Source organism: Oncorhynchus clarkii, chromosome 5 (assembly GCF_045791955.1).
Source record: "Oncorhynchus clarkii lewisi isolate Uvic-CL-2024 chromosome 5, UVic_Ocla_1.0, whole genome shotgun sequence".
NCBI classification, from domain to species: domain Eukaryota; kingdom Metazoa; phylum Chordata; class Actinopteri; order Salmoniformes; family Salmonidae; genus Oncorhynchus; species Oncorhynchus clarkii.
In genome coordinates, this window is record NC_092151.1 from 14,142,881 (window position 1) to 14,162,802 (window position 19,922).

At 42.4% G+C, this 19,922-nt stretch overlaps 1 protein-coding gene across 1 annotated transcript in view; it reads left to right on the top strand.

The window, feature by feature from the left end:
- The first annotated feature begins 328 nt into the window (after positions 1 to 328).
- The window catches only part of LOC139409857 (matrix metallopeptidase 11b), a 33,546-nt gene continuing 13,952 nt past the window's right edge, over positions 329 to 19,922 (top strand). Inside the window, exons 1-2 of the mRNA XM_071155247.1 lie at positions 329 to 504; positions 15,266 to 15,570. Coding sequence (XP_071011348.1) covers positions 391 to 504; positions 15,266 to 15,570 — 419 coding nt within the window. The 5' untranslated portion in view covers positions 329 to 390. The remainder of the gene's footprint in view (positions 505 to 15,265; positions 15,571 to 19,922) is intronic.

Sequence of the window (19,922 nt, forward strand, 5' to 3'; positions counted from 1 at the left end):
ACCCCTAATGATTTACTCTGCGCCTAAAGACCACATTAGCCGAGTTTATGCCTATACCCCTAGTTTATGCCTATACCCCTAACACTAGGATCTGTCAGGTCAGAGTTCTGAAAGGGATTTACAAGGCAAGGCTTCTTGCACATGGGCATTGATGCAGCGGGAAACGGGTTAAATCACGTGAGCGCCTGTGTACTTGGCTTGCCACTGAGGCCCATAAAAAAGTGTAATTTGAAGAAAGAGAACAAAGAAATAAGCGAGTATAAAATCCCCCTATGAGACACATCTCCGTCATTCACTGACTCCACTTCATCCCGCTCACATCCTCCGCCCTCTCTATACCCAAGGTGTGCTCAAGCGCGGTCAAACTGCGAGTCCGCTCCGAATCAAAAGATGATGCCGTCTCTTTGGTTTTTCTGTAGCATCTTTGCGTTGCACCTCTTGCTCTGCATTCATTCTCTGCCAGTACCGGAGTGGAGAGCCAGCAACAGGTACAAAGCCGCGGCGGTGAGTGACGATATAAATGTAGATGATGTGGAATTATTTGACATTTTACAGAGCAAGAGCGTTTTATGAGTCGAAGTTATGGAGTATGTGGGTCCAGACTCACTGTGTGTGTGTGTGCGTGTGTTATCCTTTTGAGAGAGAAAGCGAGAGAGAGAGATCAGAAGAAAGAGAGTAGCCTACCCACTGGGGGAAAAAATGGTTGAATCAACGTTGTTTCCATGTAATTTCAACAACAAAAATGCTATGTGATGACGTTGATGTGGAAAACTTATTTGGATTTGCAAAAGGTCATTTTTTGACCAAACTTTTAACTTCATAATGTAAATCAAAACTAGACGTTGAAATTATGTATATGCACACAATGAGCGCCGTTTACTTGTGGAAGAGTGTTTGTTCTAAATCAGTAACTTTGTTCCGCAACAATTTACAGGTAGAGTGCCAGCAGAAAGTATTCATACCCCTTGACTTGTTCCACATTTTGGAGTGTTACAGCCTGAGTTCGAAATGAAAAAGTGAAAACATGTTTTTAGAAATGTTTGCACATTTATTGAGAATTAAATACAGAAATATCTAATTGACACAAGTATTCACACCCCTGAGTCAATACTTTGTAGAAGCACCTTTGGCAGCGATTACAGCTGTGAGTTTTTACGTTTCTAAGAGCTTTCCACATCTGGATTGTGCAATATTTGTGCATTATTCTTTTCAAAATTATTTAAACTCTGTTAAATTGGTTGTTGATCATTGCTAGGCAACCATTTACAGGTCTTGCCATCAGTGGAGATTTTAGCGTGTAAATTGTCGTGGGGAAAACCAAAACATTTGGGATGGATGCCAGCAAAGCCATAACACAACACTAAACAATAACACCAGTTGCACTATAACGGTGACAAACGGTGCCCACAAACTGTTAGGGCCTACATAAAGCTGTCCCAACAGCAGTCCCAACACCTTACCACTGCTACAGTTCATTCAGCCTCATTTACTGCCTTTAAAAAAACATAGCTGATATGGCTGACTTGCTTAATGTGGTTTCTAATGACAATTGAGATGTACAAGCTATGGTATAAGGGGACGACAAGCGGATAAGAGGCAATCCGTAATTTCGATTATGACATTAATGAGCGAGACGACGGACGCAACAGTTAGTCAATATATTTGTTCAGCACTTTTTAAACGTACAGCGACATAATTCAGAACATGGGTCGTTCTTACACATAAACAGACAATACAATCTCTTAGAATATTCGATTATTACATTTATCTAAAACAATTTATAGGCAAACAAGCATACACCGGTCACGAACGATGTGTTTACAATACCGCGTTGGTGAAAATAGACCAAATTATTAGGGTGAGGCACATGGGCTATTAACAGTTTACTACACAACATACACTTATATGTGTATACTGTAGTTAAGAAAGTAATACTATCTGGCATCCTACATAATTTATGAAGCAGCATATCCATTTTTGGACTCACGTTGTTGTGATGTGCTTGAACAGGAAAGTTGCGAGGCGGGAAAATGGGAAAATGTTGTAATCAAAGAGAAAGATGCCGGATTTACAATTGAGTGACCCGTTGAGTGACTTTTCCCAGTCTTAGCTCGTTTTCCCGAGTTCCCAGTTGTCGTGAACTCACAGTTAGCCACTGATTCCTTCCCAAACCACTCATTGTTGGATTTGCGATTTCCAACCAATGTTTATGTCCAATGGCCGATTAGCACCAATACGTTTTATCTCTAATTTCTCTTCATATGAAAAATATTTGATTGTCGACTTGATTCATGGTGAGGACTGCTAGCTTGCTAGCTAAGATGTTGAAAGTATGATATTGACATGATCAGTCCAATCAAAGCTACTGTACATATAACGTGATTTGATGTCATTCTGTGGCCAATGACCTTGAGCCTTCTTGGATGGGCACTTCTAATATAACTATGGCAGAACCCAAGGGGCAACATTTTTCGAGCTCTAACCTTAGAATTGGGAATGAGTACTGTTCTATGAGTGACAGAAAACTGAGCCAATCATAACAGAAAACTGAGCCAAACAGGGGCAACACTCTGTATTGTCTGCTGGCTAGCCCCACCACCACAGAAATCACTGAGCTAGAGTGAGCTAAATCACTGAGCTAGCTGCCTTACTCAAGAAAGCAAACAAGAGACCATGTTTGTATGCGGCTTTATCAATTCAATAACGTTTTTTATTTTATTTTTTACATTGTTTGCAAACTGATATGTGACACATATTAATGCTAAAATAACAAGCAAAACAGGGAAGCCCCCACCCCCCATTTTTGATTTTGCATTAAAAAAAATTAACTAAAGGTGTGGAGCTCAAATGACGGGTCGCCACTGCTTGCCATAAGTTTTGAAGTAGATTTAAGTCAAACTGTAACTTGGCCAATCAGGAACATTCACTGTCTTGGCCTTGTGTTTTAGGTTATTGTCCTGCTGAAAGTTGATTTCATCTTCCAGTGTCTGGTGGAAAGCAGACTAAACTAGCTTTTCCTCTAGGATTTTGCCTGTGCTTAGCTGCATTCTGTAAAAAAAAATGTATCCTGAAAAACTCCCAGTCCTGAACGATAACAAGCATACCCATAACATGATGCAGCCACCACTATGCTTGAAAATATGGAGAGTGGTACTCAGTAATGTGTTGTAATGGATTTACCCCAAACATAACACTTTGTATTCAGGACAAAAAGGGAATTGCTTTGCCACATTTTTTTCCAGTATTACTTTAATGCCTTGCTGCAAACAGGATGCATGTTTTGGAATATTTTTATTCTATACAGGCTTCCTTCTTTTCACTTTGTCAATTAGGTTAGTATTGTTGAGTAACTACCATGTTGTTGATCCATCCTCAGTTTTCTCCTATCACAGCCATTAAACTATGTAACTGTTTTAAAGTGTCACGTGTGCTCCCTCTCCGGCCTCTAGGTCACCAGGCTGCTCGTTATGGCGCACACCTGTCACCATCGTTACGTGAATCAGCACATTATGACACCCACCTGGACTCCATCACCGCCTTGATTACCTGCCCTATATGTCACTCCCTTTGGTTCCTTGCCCAGGCGTCATTGTTATGTCTGTGCGTTCTTTGTGTTTTCTTGTTCTGTATTATGTTACGTTTATTTATTAAAACACTCACTCCCTGAACTTGCTTCCCGACTCCCAGCGCACACGTTACATAAAGTCACCATTGGTGAAATCCCGAGCGGTTTCCTTCCTCTCCGGCAACAGAGTTAGGAAAGACACCTTTATACACCATCCAAAGTGTAATTAATAACTTCACCATGCTCAAAGTGATATTCAATGTCTGTTTTTTTTTTTCATTTTTTACCCATCTACCAATACGTGTCCTTCTTTGCGAGGCATTGGAATACCTCCCTGGTCTTTGTAATTGAATCTTTGTTGGAAATTCACTGCTCAACTGAGGGACCTTACAGATAATTGTATGTATGGGCTACATAGATGAGGCAGTCATTCAAAAATCATGTTAAACACTATTATTGCACACAGAGTCCATGTAACTTATTATGTGACTTGTGAACTTATTTTGGCTTGCCATAACAAAGGGGTGGAATACTAATTCTTATTTACAATGACGGCCAAACCTTAACGACGCTGGGCCAATTGTGCGCTGCCCTATGGAAGTCCCAATCACGTCTGGTTGTGATACAGCACAGGATTGAACTAGGGTCTGTAATGACACCTCTAGCACTGAGATGCAGTGCCTTAGACATCTGCACCACTCGTGCCCTGGCTCAAGACATTTCGGCTTTTCATTTTTAATTAATTTTTCCAATGTTTGAAAAACATCATTCAACTTTTACATTATGGGATATTGTGTGTAGGCCAGTGACAAAAAACATCTACATTTAATACATTTTAAATGTAGGCTTAACACAACAAAATGTGTAAAAAGTCAAGGGGTGTGAATACTTTCTGAAGGCACTGTATGCATGATCAGTGGTTTTTACTATTTTTTATTATTGGCTGCATGTCAATCAACTGGTGTTGAAATAGCCTAATATGTTAAGCCCATGCTCTCTTGAAACATGGGTTTCAACTTAGGTTTCATTTACATTTCAGTTATTTAGCATATGCTTTTATCCAGAGCAATTTACAGGAGCAATTAGGATCAGATTAAGTGCCTTGCTCAAGGGCACATAGATTGTTCACCTTGTCGGTTCAGGGATTCAAACCAGTGACTTTTTAATTACTGGCCAACGCTCTTAACTGTTAGCCTAATTGCCACCCCATTACCGCTAGATTTAGATATTCAGGAGAACGTGTAGTTTCTCTAAAAGGTGTGTGTGCCTATGTCTGTGGGGGAGGCTGAAGGTGACCAGAGTGAAATGTTGACAGAGCTTGTATGCCATTGTTGTAACGAGTGCACTGAGAGTCGGGACGCAAGTTCAGGGAGTGAGTGTTGTAAGAAATAAAAGAAACAATGAACACGAAACACAACCAACGCCCCGACATGAAAACAGAGTTAATAACACCTGAGGAAAGAACCAAGGGGAGTGACAGATATAGGGAAGATAATCAAGGAGGTGATGGAGTCCAGGTGAGTGTCATGAGACGCAGGTGCGTGGGATAATCAGCAGCTTGATTACCTAGAGGCCTGAGAGGGAGTATACGTGACAATTGTATGAATACTTAGGATGCAACCTACATTCTCTATGATTTGTAAGACATTGACAGCCCTCAATCTTTCCAATTGGTGGACAGACATGACAAAGGAGAAACCCTACACACAACGCTTGCCTCTTGGATACACATTTCAGATTGGCGCTGGGCTCTGCACAGTTGGCGACAGCATCAAGTTGCTCTTTGCTGAGAGAGAGCTAACATAAGAACTTGGATTTGTTTATATTGAAAGGGTGTGGGAGTGGTTTGGAATGCTTCAGACCATTCAGGTGAAAAATACTTATGTACTAGGGTCCGAACTGAAGTAAAAGTATCCATACACCGGATAGGTGCCGTGAAATGTGTTGTTTTACAGGATCAGCCATAGTAGTACGGTGCCACTGGAGAAAATTAGGTTTAAGTGACTTGCTCAAGGACACATCAGCAAATTCTTCACATTGACAGCTCAGGTATTCAAACGAGTGACCTTTTGGTTACTTGCCTAATGCTCTAACCACTAGGCTACCTGCCGCCCTAGATAGTGTGTGTCAGTGGTGCATGCAGTCAATTTGTTCCCTGCTGTTGACAAAGCACGAGAGAGGGAGATTATGCAGGCTGAGGCAAGTCATCTGGCATCTGGTGCAGGATAACAAACCCCTATGTCTGCTGACACAGGGAAAAGGGAAAGAACAAGATAGCTGCTGCGCTGAGAGAGCCGGTTCACCTCCGTCGGGTCTTCCATTGTGCGTTCTTCTCTATCACAACTTCCCTTTGTGCTGCCAGAAAAGGCACCCCCAAAAGCATCTGAGAGTGCAGTTGGTTGGAATCAAAGTGACTGTCAATAGTATAGTCGGTAGGGATACAGTTAAGTTGTTTTTATGCAAATATGACCACCAAATATAAAGCGACATTTGCGTTCAAGTTTTCCTTGCATACCATGCACATACACTATAAATACAAAAGTATGTGGACAGCCCTAGTGGATTTGGCTATGTAAGCCACACCAGTTGCTGACAGGTGTATAAAATCAAGCACACAGCCATGCAATCTCCATAGAAAAAACACTACTAAATGACACCAATAAGAAGAAGAAACTTGCTTGGGCCAAGAAACATGAGCAATGGACATTAGATCGGTGGAAATCTGTCCTTTGGTCTGATGAGTCCAAATTTGGAATTTTTGGTTCCAACCCCGCCGTGTCTTTGAGATGTAGACTAGGTGAACGGATAATCTCTGCATGTGTGGTTCCCACCGTGAAGCAGGGAGGAGGAGGTGTGATGGTGTGGGGTTGCTTTGCTGGTGACACTGTCAGTGATTTATTTAGAACTCAAGACACACTTAACCAGCATGGCTACTACAGCATTCCGCAGCGATACGCCATCCCATCTGGTTTTAGCTTAGTGGGACTATCATTTGTTTTTCAACAGGACAATGACCCAACACAGGCTGTGTAAGGGCCATTTGATCAAGAAGGAGAGTGATGGAGTGCTGCATCAGATGACCTGGCCTCTACAATCACCCGACCTCAACCAAATTGAGATGTTTTGGGAATAGTTGGACCACAGAGTGAAGGAAAAGCAGCCAACAAGTGCTCAGCGTATGTGGGAACTCCTTCAAGACTGTTGTAAAACTATTCCAGGTGAAGCTAGTTGAGAGAATGCCAAGAGTGGGCAAAGCTGTCATCAAGGCAAAGGGTGGCTACTTTGAAGTATCTAAAATATAAATATATTTTGATTTGTTTAACTATTTTTTGGTTACTACATGATTCCATATGTGTTATTTCATAGTTTTGATGTCTTCACTATTATTCTACAATGTAGAAAATGGTGAAGATAAAGAAAAAACATTGAATGAGTAGGTGTCTGAACTTTTGATTGGAACTGAGTATATTTTAATATTTTACTCCCTTTTTGATCTTGTCTTATTGCTGCAACTCCCCAATGGGCTCAGGAGAGGTGAAGGTTGAGCCACGCGTCCTCCAAAACGTGACCCGGTTCTTTATGCCCACCCACACCAATGTGCTGGAGGAAACACTGTTCAACTGATGACCAAAGTCAACCTGCAGGCACCTGTCCCGCCAGAGTGCGATGAGCCAAGTAAAGGCCCCCCCCCCCACCAACTCCCGGTCACAGCTGGTTGTGATACAGCCTGGGATCAAACCCAGGTCGGTAGTGAAACCTCAAGCACTGTGATGCAATGCCTTAGAACACTGTGCCACTCGGGAGGCCCTAGAACCAGAATTGTTTGTTGGGAGCTTCATGAAATGTGTTTCCATGGCCGAGCAGCCTCACACAAGCCTAAGATCACCATGCGCATTGCCAAGAGTCGGCTGGAGTGGTGTAAAGCTCGCCACCCTTGGACTCTGGAGCAGTGGAAACGGGTTCTCTGGAGTGATGAATTGCTTCACCATCTGGCAGTCCGACGGACAAATCTGGGTTTGGCGGATGCAAGGAGAACGCTACCCGCTCGAATGCATAGTGCCAACTGTAAAGTTTGGTGGAGGAGGAATAATGGTCTGGGGCTGTTTTTCATGGTTGGGCTAGGCCTCTTCGTCCAGTGAAGGTAAATCTTAACACTACAGCATACAATGACATTCTAGACGATTCTGTGCTTCCAACTTTGTGGCAACAGTTTGGGAAAGGCCCTATCCTGTTTCAGCATACAGAAATGGTTTGTTGAGATCAGTGTAAAAGAACATGACTGGCCTGTACAGAGCCCTGACCTCAACCCCATTGAACACCTTTGAGATGAATTGGAAAGCCGACTGCGAGCCAGTCCTAATCGCGCAACATCAGGGGCCCGACCTCACTAATGCTCTTGTGGCTGAATGGAAGCTCGTTCACTCAGCAATGTTCCAACATCTTGTGGAAGCCTTCCCAGAAGAGTGGAAGCTGTTATAGCAGCAAAGGGGGGACCAACACCATATTAATGCCCATGATTTTGGAATGAAATGTTCGACAAACAGGTGTCCACAAACTTTTGGTCATGTAGTGTATGTTATAGTCTACAAACAGAGTGGGTACTTTCTTTTCAAATAACTTTGCTGATTTCGACTGAATGATAAACAGACAAAGGTTACCATGGCAAAGCATAGATTAATGGTCAGAGGGCAGTCACAGACATATGACTAAAGGGGAGCATGCCGACGCTCCTTAAAAACCTGTCAATTGAGAAAGAAGTATGGTTGAAAGCAACGCTGGCAGCTCCGCTTTGAAAGAAATGCTTCTGAGAATTATCTAGTGGTATCTGAACATGTAGATGCTTGTGTAGATACTGTAATTTAAGCTCAAGAGGTGCTATACTGGAACTTAGCAAGTCTACATTCGTATCCCATAATTTTTCAGAGACTGAACCGTAAAGCTTGAGAGACTTCGTGAGATACTTACATGTAGTTTACAATTCAAGCCATTGAAAGCAGGATAAGTACTTAAGTCAAGGTTCCAAAATGGGTCTGTTGGAGTAGTCTGACGTAGTGTGGCAACATAGACAGAACTGTGAGTTCACCAGAGAGCTCTTAAAATATTCCCTGAAGTTGTTGGAACGTTCACTCATGAGATGAATCTACACTACAGAATTAGTTTTCAAACCTTTTTGTATTGAATTCTTTCATTGTTTCCTTTGAGACACACAGACTAGTGAGCCAGAACCCAATGTCTAACATTGATTTGACGATTTGAGGAATCTCTTCACCCCAAGCGAGACCTGCCATCAAAATAATTCTCCTAAGCAGTGGTCTTTGGTGTTGCAACCAATTCATTCTTCTCTAACAAAGCAACTTAGATACACCACTGTCAATGCCTCTTTCTTTCTCTCATTTCCCATCATATTACATCCTCATCCTCTTCCTGCTAAACCATTTCTTCACTCAGTGTAATCACTTAGTTTGTGTGTACAACCTCTCAAGGCGTGCAGAATGCAGGTCTCTGGGGCTCGTTGTGTATAAATATTTATCCTCGATGGATTTCCTCCAGCGTGCACATTCTTTATCTTTATGGCCTACTTGTTATCTACCAAAGGGTGTCTGAGTTAGTGGGGATAGTGCTCATACAGTGCATTCGGAAAAGTATTCAGACTCCTTGACTTTTTCCACATTTTGTTACGTTACAGCCTTAATCTAAAATTTATAAAAATTTTCCCTCATCAATCTACTACACACAATTATACATAATGACAAAGCAAAAACTGTTTTTTAGAAATGTAGCAAATTTATTTAAAAACTGAAATATTACATTTACATAAGTATTCAGACCATTTACTCAGTACTTTGTTGAAGCATCTTTGGCAGCGATTACAGTCTCGAGTCTTCTTGGGTATGACGCTATAAGCTTGTCACACTGGTATTTGGAGAGTTTCTCCCATTCTTCTTTGCAGATCCTCTCAAGCTCTGTCAGGTTGGATGGGGAGCGTTGCTGCACAGCTATTTTTATGTCTCTCCAGAGATATTTGATCGGGGTCAAGTCCGGGCTCTGGCTGGGCCACTCAAGGACATTCAGAGACTTGTCCCGAAGCCATTCCTGAAATGTCTTGGTTGTGTGATTAGGGTCATTGTCCTGTTGGAAGGTGAACCTACGCCCAAGTCTGAGGTCCTAAGTGCTCTGGAGACAGGTATTCATCAAGGAACTCTCTTTGCTCCGTTCATCTTTCCCTCGATCCTGACTTGTCTCCCAGTCCATGGTGCTGAAAAACACTCCCACAGCATGATGCCACCACCATGCCTCACCGTGGGAATGGTGCCAGGTTTCCTCGAAACATGCCGCTTAGCATTCAGGCCACAGAGATCAATATTGGTTTCATCAGACCAGAGGATCTTGTTTCTCGTGGTTTGAGAGTATTTAGGTGCCTTTTGGCAAACTCAAATCGGGCTGTCATGTGCCTTTTATTGAGGAGTGGCTTCCTTCTGGCCACTCTACCATAAAGACCTGATTGGTGGAGTGCTGCAGAGATGGTTGTCCTTCTGAAAGGTTCTCCCATCTCCACAGAGGAACTCTAGAGCTCTGTCAGAGTGACCTTCGGGTTCTTGGTCACCTCCCTAACAAAGACCCTTCTCCCCTGATTGCTCAGTTTGGCTGGGCGGCCAGCTCTGGGAAGAGTCTTGGTGGTTCCAAACTTATTTCATTTAAGAATGATGGAGGCCACGGTGTTCTTGGGGACCTTCAATGCTGCAGAATTTTTTTTGTTACCCTTCCCCATATCTGTGCCTCGCCACGATCCTGTCTCGGAGCTCTACAGACAATTCCTTTGACCATGTGGGTTGTTTTTTTCTCTGACATGCACTGTCAACTGTGGGACCTTATATAGACAAGTGTGTGCCTTTACAAATCATGTCCAATCAATTGAATTTACCACAGGTGGACTCCAATCAAGTTGTAGAAACATCTCAAGTATGATCAATGGAAACAGGATGCACCTGAGCTCAATTTCAAGTCACATAGCAAAGGGTCTGAGTTCTTATGTAAATAAGGTATCTATGTGTTTTTTTAATTTAATAAATTAGCACAATTTTCTAAAAACCTGTTTCCATGTTGTCATTATGGGGTATTTTGTGTAGATTGCTGAGGATTTATTTTTATTTTTAATCCATTTTAGAATAAGGCTGTAATGTAACAAAATGTGGAAAAAGTCAAGGGGTCTGAATACTTTCCGAAGGCACTGTATATATATACTGTGTGCAGTATGTGCTCAGTGTCGGCCACTCATCGCTGCCTTGGAAAATGTCTGTTTTTCTCGAAACCACGTTGCATTTTGGATCGTAGGCTATACCACCCGTTTTCATGTCCATTTGCACATTTTTCATGCCTCTGACTGGTACTGCGTACCACCATGATTTATTTTGCCGGGACGCCGTACCAGACTGTACCGCCTTACTTTCACGCCTTGGTTCTAATCTACAGTAAAGCAATCTTTACATTTCAATGGGAGCCCGACCGATATATCATCCGATAATTCCAGCGATAGCCGATATTCAATAAATGGGATGAAAAAAGTTAATCTCATGCTGATCTGAACACTTGCAACCATTCTCATGATATGTCATTATTGTCTCAATGTAAGAAATCAACATAACGTTTTTTAGTTTTTTTGTTGTATATCGGCAGATATATCGGTATCGGTAAAGTTTGTCCCCCATAAAATCATAATATGTATCGGACCCCAAAAAACTATCGGTCGGGCTCTAGTTTCAGTTGAAGACCAACTGTTTTCAGATTGGTATGGTAACAGCATCATAAGTCACATTCATGACAAACTCCTTTGTTGTACACCAGACAGACATCCAGATGTTGTCTATGATCAGGGTGAGAGGGAATTTTCTAACACCTGTTCCCCTCACTACAGCTGTGTGTTCAGGGTATGAGGGAGGCATTGGGGCTGGGTAAGGTTTTTAGTGAATGAATGACATAGACAAAAGCCCCTTTTATAGCAACAGACGCCACCAGGGAGATTACCCCCCAGAGCCATGGTCTGTAGGCGGGCACATTTTGTTGTCATGTTTCACCGTTAGCTGGGGTTTGCCACGGTGAGCAAGACACAGCTATCCAGAACTGTCATGTAGGGACATGTCAGCTCTCTTTTACTGGGTTTTCCCCCAGTTTCCATCTGACAGACTGCGGTTCTGTGTTGTTCGACCTCACTGGATCTTTAAGCCCGTTGTTGAAATGCAAACCAACATCCACCGCCACATGCTTGACTAAAACCAGTCACTTAGTCAGTTCTATTGGACTACTGTTGATGCCAGTTCAGCTGATTTCATCAACCAATCTGTGTGCAGTATGATGTGGTGTCCCTGAATCTCCCTGAATATGTGAAATATTTTTCATTAGAGGTTCAGAATAAACTAAGGCAGTGTTTTCCAAATGGAGGGTTGGGACCTATTGGTTGGTCACAGTAAAAGCCTTCTCGGCTGTGGTTCAAAGTTGGGACTTGGCTACAAATGTGGTATTCTTAATGTTAAGTGAAGGAAAGTAAAGTAAGGATAGAAGTCAATAGGCTATAGTTGGGTGATGTCTCCAAAAAGTTATCATATCTCAGGCTATCACATCTCAGGCTATCACAGACCAAAACATTGCTATCAGGTGATAAATACATCTGGTGTAAATCTGCCAGCGGTCTCAGCGGCATACCATGCTTCACACAGAATGGGGCAGTCATCAGTTTTATGGGGCAGACCTGGAGTTTGGCTTTCTCTCTTGCACAAGTACTATGTTCTCTATTGTCTTAGTCAGTTGAGGCCTGTAAATGTAGCCTATTGTCTGCAAATCTGAACAATGATATATTGGGCCTTTCTTTGAAACTCACACCCAACTAGGAAAATCAAACCCATGCATCCCTCACATAAGGATGACATCTGGTCCAATGTCACCTGTTTCTAATAAGCATGGAACTTGTAACTCCCATTGGACCAAAAATATTTCAAAGCTCTTGATGGTCCTGAGTTATGAGTAATTAATTCATCTGCGTGTGGTTGTTATGAGCACACTGAATAGCTGACAACATGCTGGAGGGTTGTTTTCTTCTTATTAGATTTGTCCAAGTCTCACAAAGATGCTATTTTGGCTCTGCTGGTGAGTGGTTGTTCTCACCGTAGTTAGCATTTTTTTTATCATGAATCTTGTTCTGGAGGCAGCTCTGCAGAGTGGTCACTAGCTGGCACAGCCACAATATCATAAAATATGATTTTAAACCTAACCTTAACCACACTGCTAACCCTAATTCCTAACCCAAACCTCAAATTAAGACCAAAAAGCAAATTTTTGTTTTCATACATTTTTACAATATAGTCAATTTTGACTTTACACCTGGCCTATCGAAGGGGAAATCACTCAGTTCTGCCACCAGGACAAGACTCGTGACATTAAACGTCAACCTGCGTTCTGCATAGAGACTTTTTTGGCTACGGTTCATTGCATCAGCTGAACCCCAAAAGATCTGAACTAACTGTCTTGTCACGTTGAGTGTCAAAGCAAAAGATATATAGGCGGTCTATTAAATAGGTATTATGTTGTTTATTTTTAAAATATTGGATGAAAAGTGAACACCTGCCCTTGAATATTTTTGATGCTGCTTTCTCTTGCAGCATTCTTCAACACAGTATCTGCACTTTGATATTAGAGTAGGAGTCAGATGTTCAGGCTGCTGCACTGATACTATGGAGGCTCTAGTCTACAGCGCCTGGTTAAATTGTGTTTGAGAGCTTATTTTTACTCTCTAAATGGTTAAATGAGTGAGAAATATATGTCATTGCAATAGTATATGTTGCCCACTCACAAACTATTATCTCAAATGAACATGTTGAATTATTTAGCCATATTGTGACGCACTCAGGCGTAGTGGGAGCGGAGTCAGGTGCAGGAGGCAGAAGGTACGGAATAGTGCTTTTATTTCAGCACAGGGAAAATCGTACACTCCAAATACCAGGCGCACTTCCACGATTGGCCCAAAAACAGTACCTAACTAGTCTGGAGAAAAACCCAAAACGAAACACACTGCCACACATAAACACAGTGGAAAAATAAGCCCGCACAAAGAGCAGGCGGGCCTTACCGGCTTAAATAGCCCAACTAAAAACCTAAACAAGAAACAGGTGAAACCAATAAGACAAAACCAACAGAAAAGGGAAAAGGGATCAGTGGCAGCTAGTAGACTGGTGACGATGACCGCCGAGCGCCGCACGAACAGGAAGAGGAGCCACCTTCGGTAGGAGTCGTGACACATATTCAATTATTTTATATTGAGCAAATTTCCTTAATGTAGACCGTTTGTGTTACTACCTTACACAAGTTAGCATTTTCACCCCATAAATGACACATCCTTTTTACCTCCGATTGGGAATGTTAGTATAAATGTTTATAGTCATCACGATGACATAAGATCAATTGCTTAAATCCCTTGGCTGAATACAGTGTGCAACATCCTAAGTGGTGGAAAACTGTATTTTATTTCCTAATTTTTCCCCCCCAACTGCACACCATTAAGGGAGGGAAATGATGCCTTTGCAGCCTGAACGGTGGGTGCGTTATGTACGAACCAGCCTACTCTACGAGTGTATTACCAGTTGGGCACATAAATCCTAGACGATAGCGTAAATTTAGCGCCCACTATCGGCTGCCTAAGCTACTTACTAACCAAATTGGGGTTTTATCCATACATCAAGGTCAGTGCCACTGTGATCAATTTTTTTTTTAAAGATAGACATGACATAAAATTGAATGGTTACAGAATTTACAGAATAACTTGAAGAGAGATAGGAGGGAAGGCTTCCTCATTCAAAGGCTGAAAAACAGAAGTGTACCTGGTTACTTATTATGTTAGATCGTACAACTGATAGACATAAATGGGATTCCTCTCTTAATGTCCATCTGCAAGGTTTGGAAATATGAGTTTTAGCAAGGAAGGTAGTGTGTACTAGTCCCTGATCACAACATCCAAGTCTTTCAAGCCTTTGTGAAAATGCACCACTGCATCAAAGCCTCTCATGTTAGACTTTTAATGGCCATTTAAAAATAGCTTGTTCACAAATTACAGCTTTTAAAGGGTACCCTTGGGCTGTCGGACGCGGAAGCATTTTTAAGACCGTTAAAACAAGAAAGAAACTACAATTCACCCTATTTCACCTCTACAACTGTCATCCCCTCCCCCATAGAAAAAAGCCAGAGAAGGAAAAGTTTCCAAGCCTTCACAGCTGCTTTTTAGGAAACCAGTAAACTGTAATAAAGCGAAGCCAAAGATAGAGCAAGGATAAAGTGGTGAGAGGGTTCAGCCGTCCCCCTTCCTCCGACCCCTCCCTGTCCTCCACCCAATCATCTCTCCACCCATTCAATTGACAGACCAATTCCCTCTAAATTCTCTGGAGGAAATTGACTAATAATGCCTTGGAGATTTATCTGGGTCCCGGAAGCCCAGCTCCTCCTGAGGTTCTCTATTAGAACGTTACAGTAATGTGCCATGCTGCAATTTACTCTGATGACCATGTCTTGCCATGCAGCTATCTAAAAACATTCATTACATTTTCCATTTGATTTAGTTTGTCATTTTCTTTGTAGCCTAGATGTATGTGATTTTGTCAAAACAATAGCTTAATTTACATTCTTTGATTGGTACTTAGTTGCACATACCTCTTTTCACAGGGATGGCCTCAGAAGACTCACCCATATGGCCTGAAGAAGACGACAAGATTCGATCATACTCAGGACACTCTGAAGGAACAATTGCACCTGTCGGGAGGTGTCAATCCAGAGACTGTGTTGTCATGGAATGGCACAGAGTCAATCTGGAATCGGCCTCGCTGTGGTGTTCCAGACTATCCTACTCAGAAGCAAAGTGGCATCTCGGACTACCACATGCAGAAGGGGGGCACCTTTGGAGGAAAGCAGCGGCGGAAGCGCTTCGTTGTCTTTGGGGGGCGCTGGGACAAGACTGACCTCACCTACAAGTAAGGTTATTCTTCTTTGGTTGATCTAGACCAGGTATTCCCAAACTGGGGTACGCCAAATAAAAATGTGATTCACATAAAAAATTAATAATAATAATAATAGTATTTTAGAAGAAAAAAAATACAAAAAATATCTTCAAATTTTCAAACAGTACATTAATATTTTCCAACGGGGCTATACATTTGGGTGAGGTTTTTTTCTCGCCTGAGTAGCCTCGTTTCACTGCCAAAAATGTAATTAAACCATCTAGTGTTCAGCGAAATAACAACACAATGTCAAATACAGGTAGCCTAGTCAAATAATTAACATCCAATCACATTAACTGTTACTCTCTCGCGGGAAACTTTCACTCTTGCGCAGACATTTAGAAGCGAAACATGACAATTTGAAAAATAAAGACGTCTTTTGAGTGGTAAGACATGTACAAAAGCAACAGATACCATTCATAAGAAGGGCCTAGAAGTGTCTTATATGGTGAGCTACTGAGTGGCTAGGACATTCAAGCCCCATACTATTGTGGAGGACTTAATTCTTCCTGCTGCCACGGATATGTCTGGGACAATGTTTGGGGAAAAGGCCCAAAAAACTATACAGACAATGACTTCATCAACAACACTGTTTCACGGCGCATCAGTGACATGGCAGGAGATGTTTTGAAACAATTACTGCTTCGCATACAAGCCAGTGAGTTATATGCATTACAACTGGATGAGTCAACTGATGTGGCGGGCCTGACACAGATCCTGGTATATGTCTGTTACGTTTATTGGGGGTCAATTAAGGAAGACATCCTCTTCTGCAAACTACTGGAAACCAGGGCAACATGAGAGGATATTTTTAAAGTACTGGACAGCTTTGTGACATCAAATGGACTTTGGTGGTCAAGATGGCGTAAAAGTCATGACATGGAGACTTAGTGGAGTGGGAACGCAGTTTCTCCCGACTCCACTTGGGTACACTGCAGCATCCACCGAGAGGCTCTTGCTGCCAAGGGAATGCCTGACAGCTTGAAAGACGTTTTGGACACTACAGTGAAAATGGTTAACTTTGTTAACTTAAAGCAAGGCCCCTGAACTCTCGTGTATTTTCTGCATTATACAATGATATGGGCAGCGACCATGTAATGCTTTTATAACACTGGTTATAAAGGGGCAAAGTATTGATATGATATTTTAAATTGAGAGACAAGCTTGAAGTTTTGTTTACTGACCATCATTTGCACTTGTCTGACCGCTTGCATAATGACGGGTTTCTCACACGACTGGCCTATCTGGGAGATGTTTTTTCTCTCCTGAATGATCTAAATCTAGGATTTCAGGGACTCTCTGCAACTATATTCAATGTGCGGGACAAAATTGAGGCTATGATTAAGAAGTTGGAGCTCTTTTCTGTCTGCATTAACAAGGACAACACAGGTCTTTCCATCATTGTATGATTGTTTGTGTGCAAATGAAATCAAGCTTACGGACAATGTATCACATAGTGTGTGTGGCAGGCTTACAATGATGGAAAAAACAACATTTGAGAGTACGCTGACCCTGGTTGAAGGTTGAATGTTTGAAGGGGTGCAGGACCATACATTTTTATTTGGCGTACCCCAGTTTGGGAACCACTGCTCTAGACATATCCATGCATTTCGCCTTTTCACTGGGATCTGCTTTTCCTGAGTTTGCTCTGGAATTTTTATACATGGCGTACAAATTCAAGAGGTTATCACTGATATCTGTAGTTTAGCCAGCAAGGACAGAGACACAAATGCAACCCCTGTCACGGTAGACTGGTTAATTTCTACAGTACACTGGCAGGCAAAGGCCACCACCGGCCTGCAAAGGTCGCTACTGGCTGGCAAAAGCCACTACATTGTTCTGAATGAAAGGCGGGTAATGTGTACATCATATGTATCACTCTGGTCCCCAACCCAGCACCTCAGCTTATTTTATATGCTCAAAATCAAGAATCATTTGGGTTCAGCCACCCAGGTTACAGCTACTGAGAGGAGAGAGGAGCCTTTACACTGAAGCCAAAACTTCTAAAGAGACACATTTCAGTGAAGGATCATTTACTTTGTTGTAAAGGATAGGCTGCCCAGCCTATGTAGAGATGTGTATTCAGTGTTTGGCTGAGTTCATGTTTTTGATAGAATTTCAAACCAGACATGGCAGAAAACTAGGAGGCACTACTTCAATTTACTTTGGGATTTCTTTGCCTTTGAAGCACCTTTTGAGTGACACGGTGACCTCGTGCCCTCGGGGTCATCTGCACTCCTCCCTGTTTTTGGACTGCCTTGCCTCTTCCATTAAAGTCAAAAGATGGGCCACACCGGACATTTGCCACCCACCCCCTCTGTCATTTGGAGTCAGGGGGGGTCGCGACCTGAAAAAACATAGCCATTTACAAGACAGTGTCAGAGCACTCAAGCATGTTACAGCAGAGCAGACCGCATGCTTCCTGATGTCTCCACATACAGCTCAGCAGGAAGGGGGCTGGAGAGGGGAAAGGTCAAGTTAATAGTTACTTCCAGAGGAGTGTTATCAGAAGAGCAACACTGAGTCTTTGTTACAGAAAGCAATTTTTTTTCAGCACAACAGTAAGTGTCACTCATATTTTTTTCATTAGTCCACTGTTAATACAGTCCCAAAACATTTCAAGATATAGGATTTTCAAGAAGCAAAGTGTCACTTGCCACATCATGATGATGCCTGTGGGAAGTGACACTTTGCTTCTTGAAAGTCCAATATCTTGAAAACTTGTCTGCTGACATGCTAAACATTTTGGGACTGTATTAAAGAGATACTCTGGAACTTTTGGATAATTTTTAGCCAGCAGTTCTGAAAGTAGCACTCATGAGCCAAAAAATAGCCTAAGTCACATATGTGCTCCATGTCATCTCTCTCTCTCTCTCTCTCTCTCTCTCTCTCTCTCTCTCTCTCTCTCTCTCTCTCTCTCTCTCTCTCTCTCTCTCTCTCTCTCTCTCTCTCTCTCTCTCTCTCTCTCTCTCTCTCTCTCTCTCTCTCTCTCTCTCTCTCTCTCTCTCTCTCTCTCTCTCTCTCTCCTGTGTCCACTGTGCCGTTGGGCCCGCCCTGCAACTTCATTGGATAACTTTGGGCAGGCCTTTTGCTAGCTGTCCCTCAAATGTGAGGGGCTGAAGCTCATTGGCTAAAACTCAAATTGCTAGGGTGCTGACCCATGTGGAGGTAAAAATGTAGGAAACATCTTCAAGAAAACAGTTGCTTTCAAACTAGGGATTTTGTGGCTAATTGAGGTAAAGCAGTAATTCTGCTCATAGATTATTTATGTATGAACTACACATTGACACATCCATCCCAAAGCAGGATGTTTAAAAAATATATTTTTTTTAGTCGCCAAAGCATGTCTTTAATAACAGTGGATTAATGAAAAAATACAGAAATATAGTTTTTGAGTGGATTTTTCCTTTAATGGCGTAGAATTGTTATATTGTATGAATAGTGAGCTTATGTTTTCATGTGAAAAATGCCATATGTATTGATCAAGCGTAAAAATACTGTGTATGATTAACCACCCTTCCCCAAACAAACAACAATATATTGCATCATAAGTCATCATTACTCATGATCCCTTTGAGGTAGCCACTTACTCAGTGTCCCTAAGTATAGCTTCATTGTCATTTTGCTGATTGTCAACAGGCACTGAACCTCCCGTGCCCTGCACTCCCTCTCACAGAAAATAATTTCTGCACACACAGCTTTTCAAGAAAGGAACAAATAATTGTACGATTGTACAGTACTGTAGGGGTGTGTACTGTACTCTGCTGGCTCATCACATTTTTACCTCAGGAGACACACAACAGCACAGAGCTGGACCTGCCTCTTTTGGCCCGCGAGCCAGCAATCAGCACTGTTGTCCCCGCTCTGGTTCCACTGCTCTTTTCCCAGAGTGGCTATGGTGAGGGGGGTCATTACCAGGCCAGCGTTTTGCTGTCTCCTCTGTGATGACTAATAATAACGGGCCGTAGCATTAGCAACATAGTGACTGTTCCACATTCTGGAACTGAACTCCCAGGGCACAGGTTTAATGGGTGTCTGCTGCAGGCGTCGGGGGCTGTGGTTAGAACCGGGCCCCGGCATGCATCACCGTGGCAGGGTTAGGGAGGTTGTTGAAGTAGAGTAGGGTAATACAGCAACAGCACAAGGCTGGCCTCTCCTGTCTGGGCATGTATGTAGGGCCTCCACACAATGAGGCGCAATCCATTTTTGCAACCCCCGCCCATTCATTATGAAATCTAAAATGAAGAATAAAAGTGATAGCCGCCATGGCTGGTATCCAGGGAGGCACCAGGGGAAACGTCTGCAGGGCAGGGGGGTAATGGATT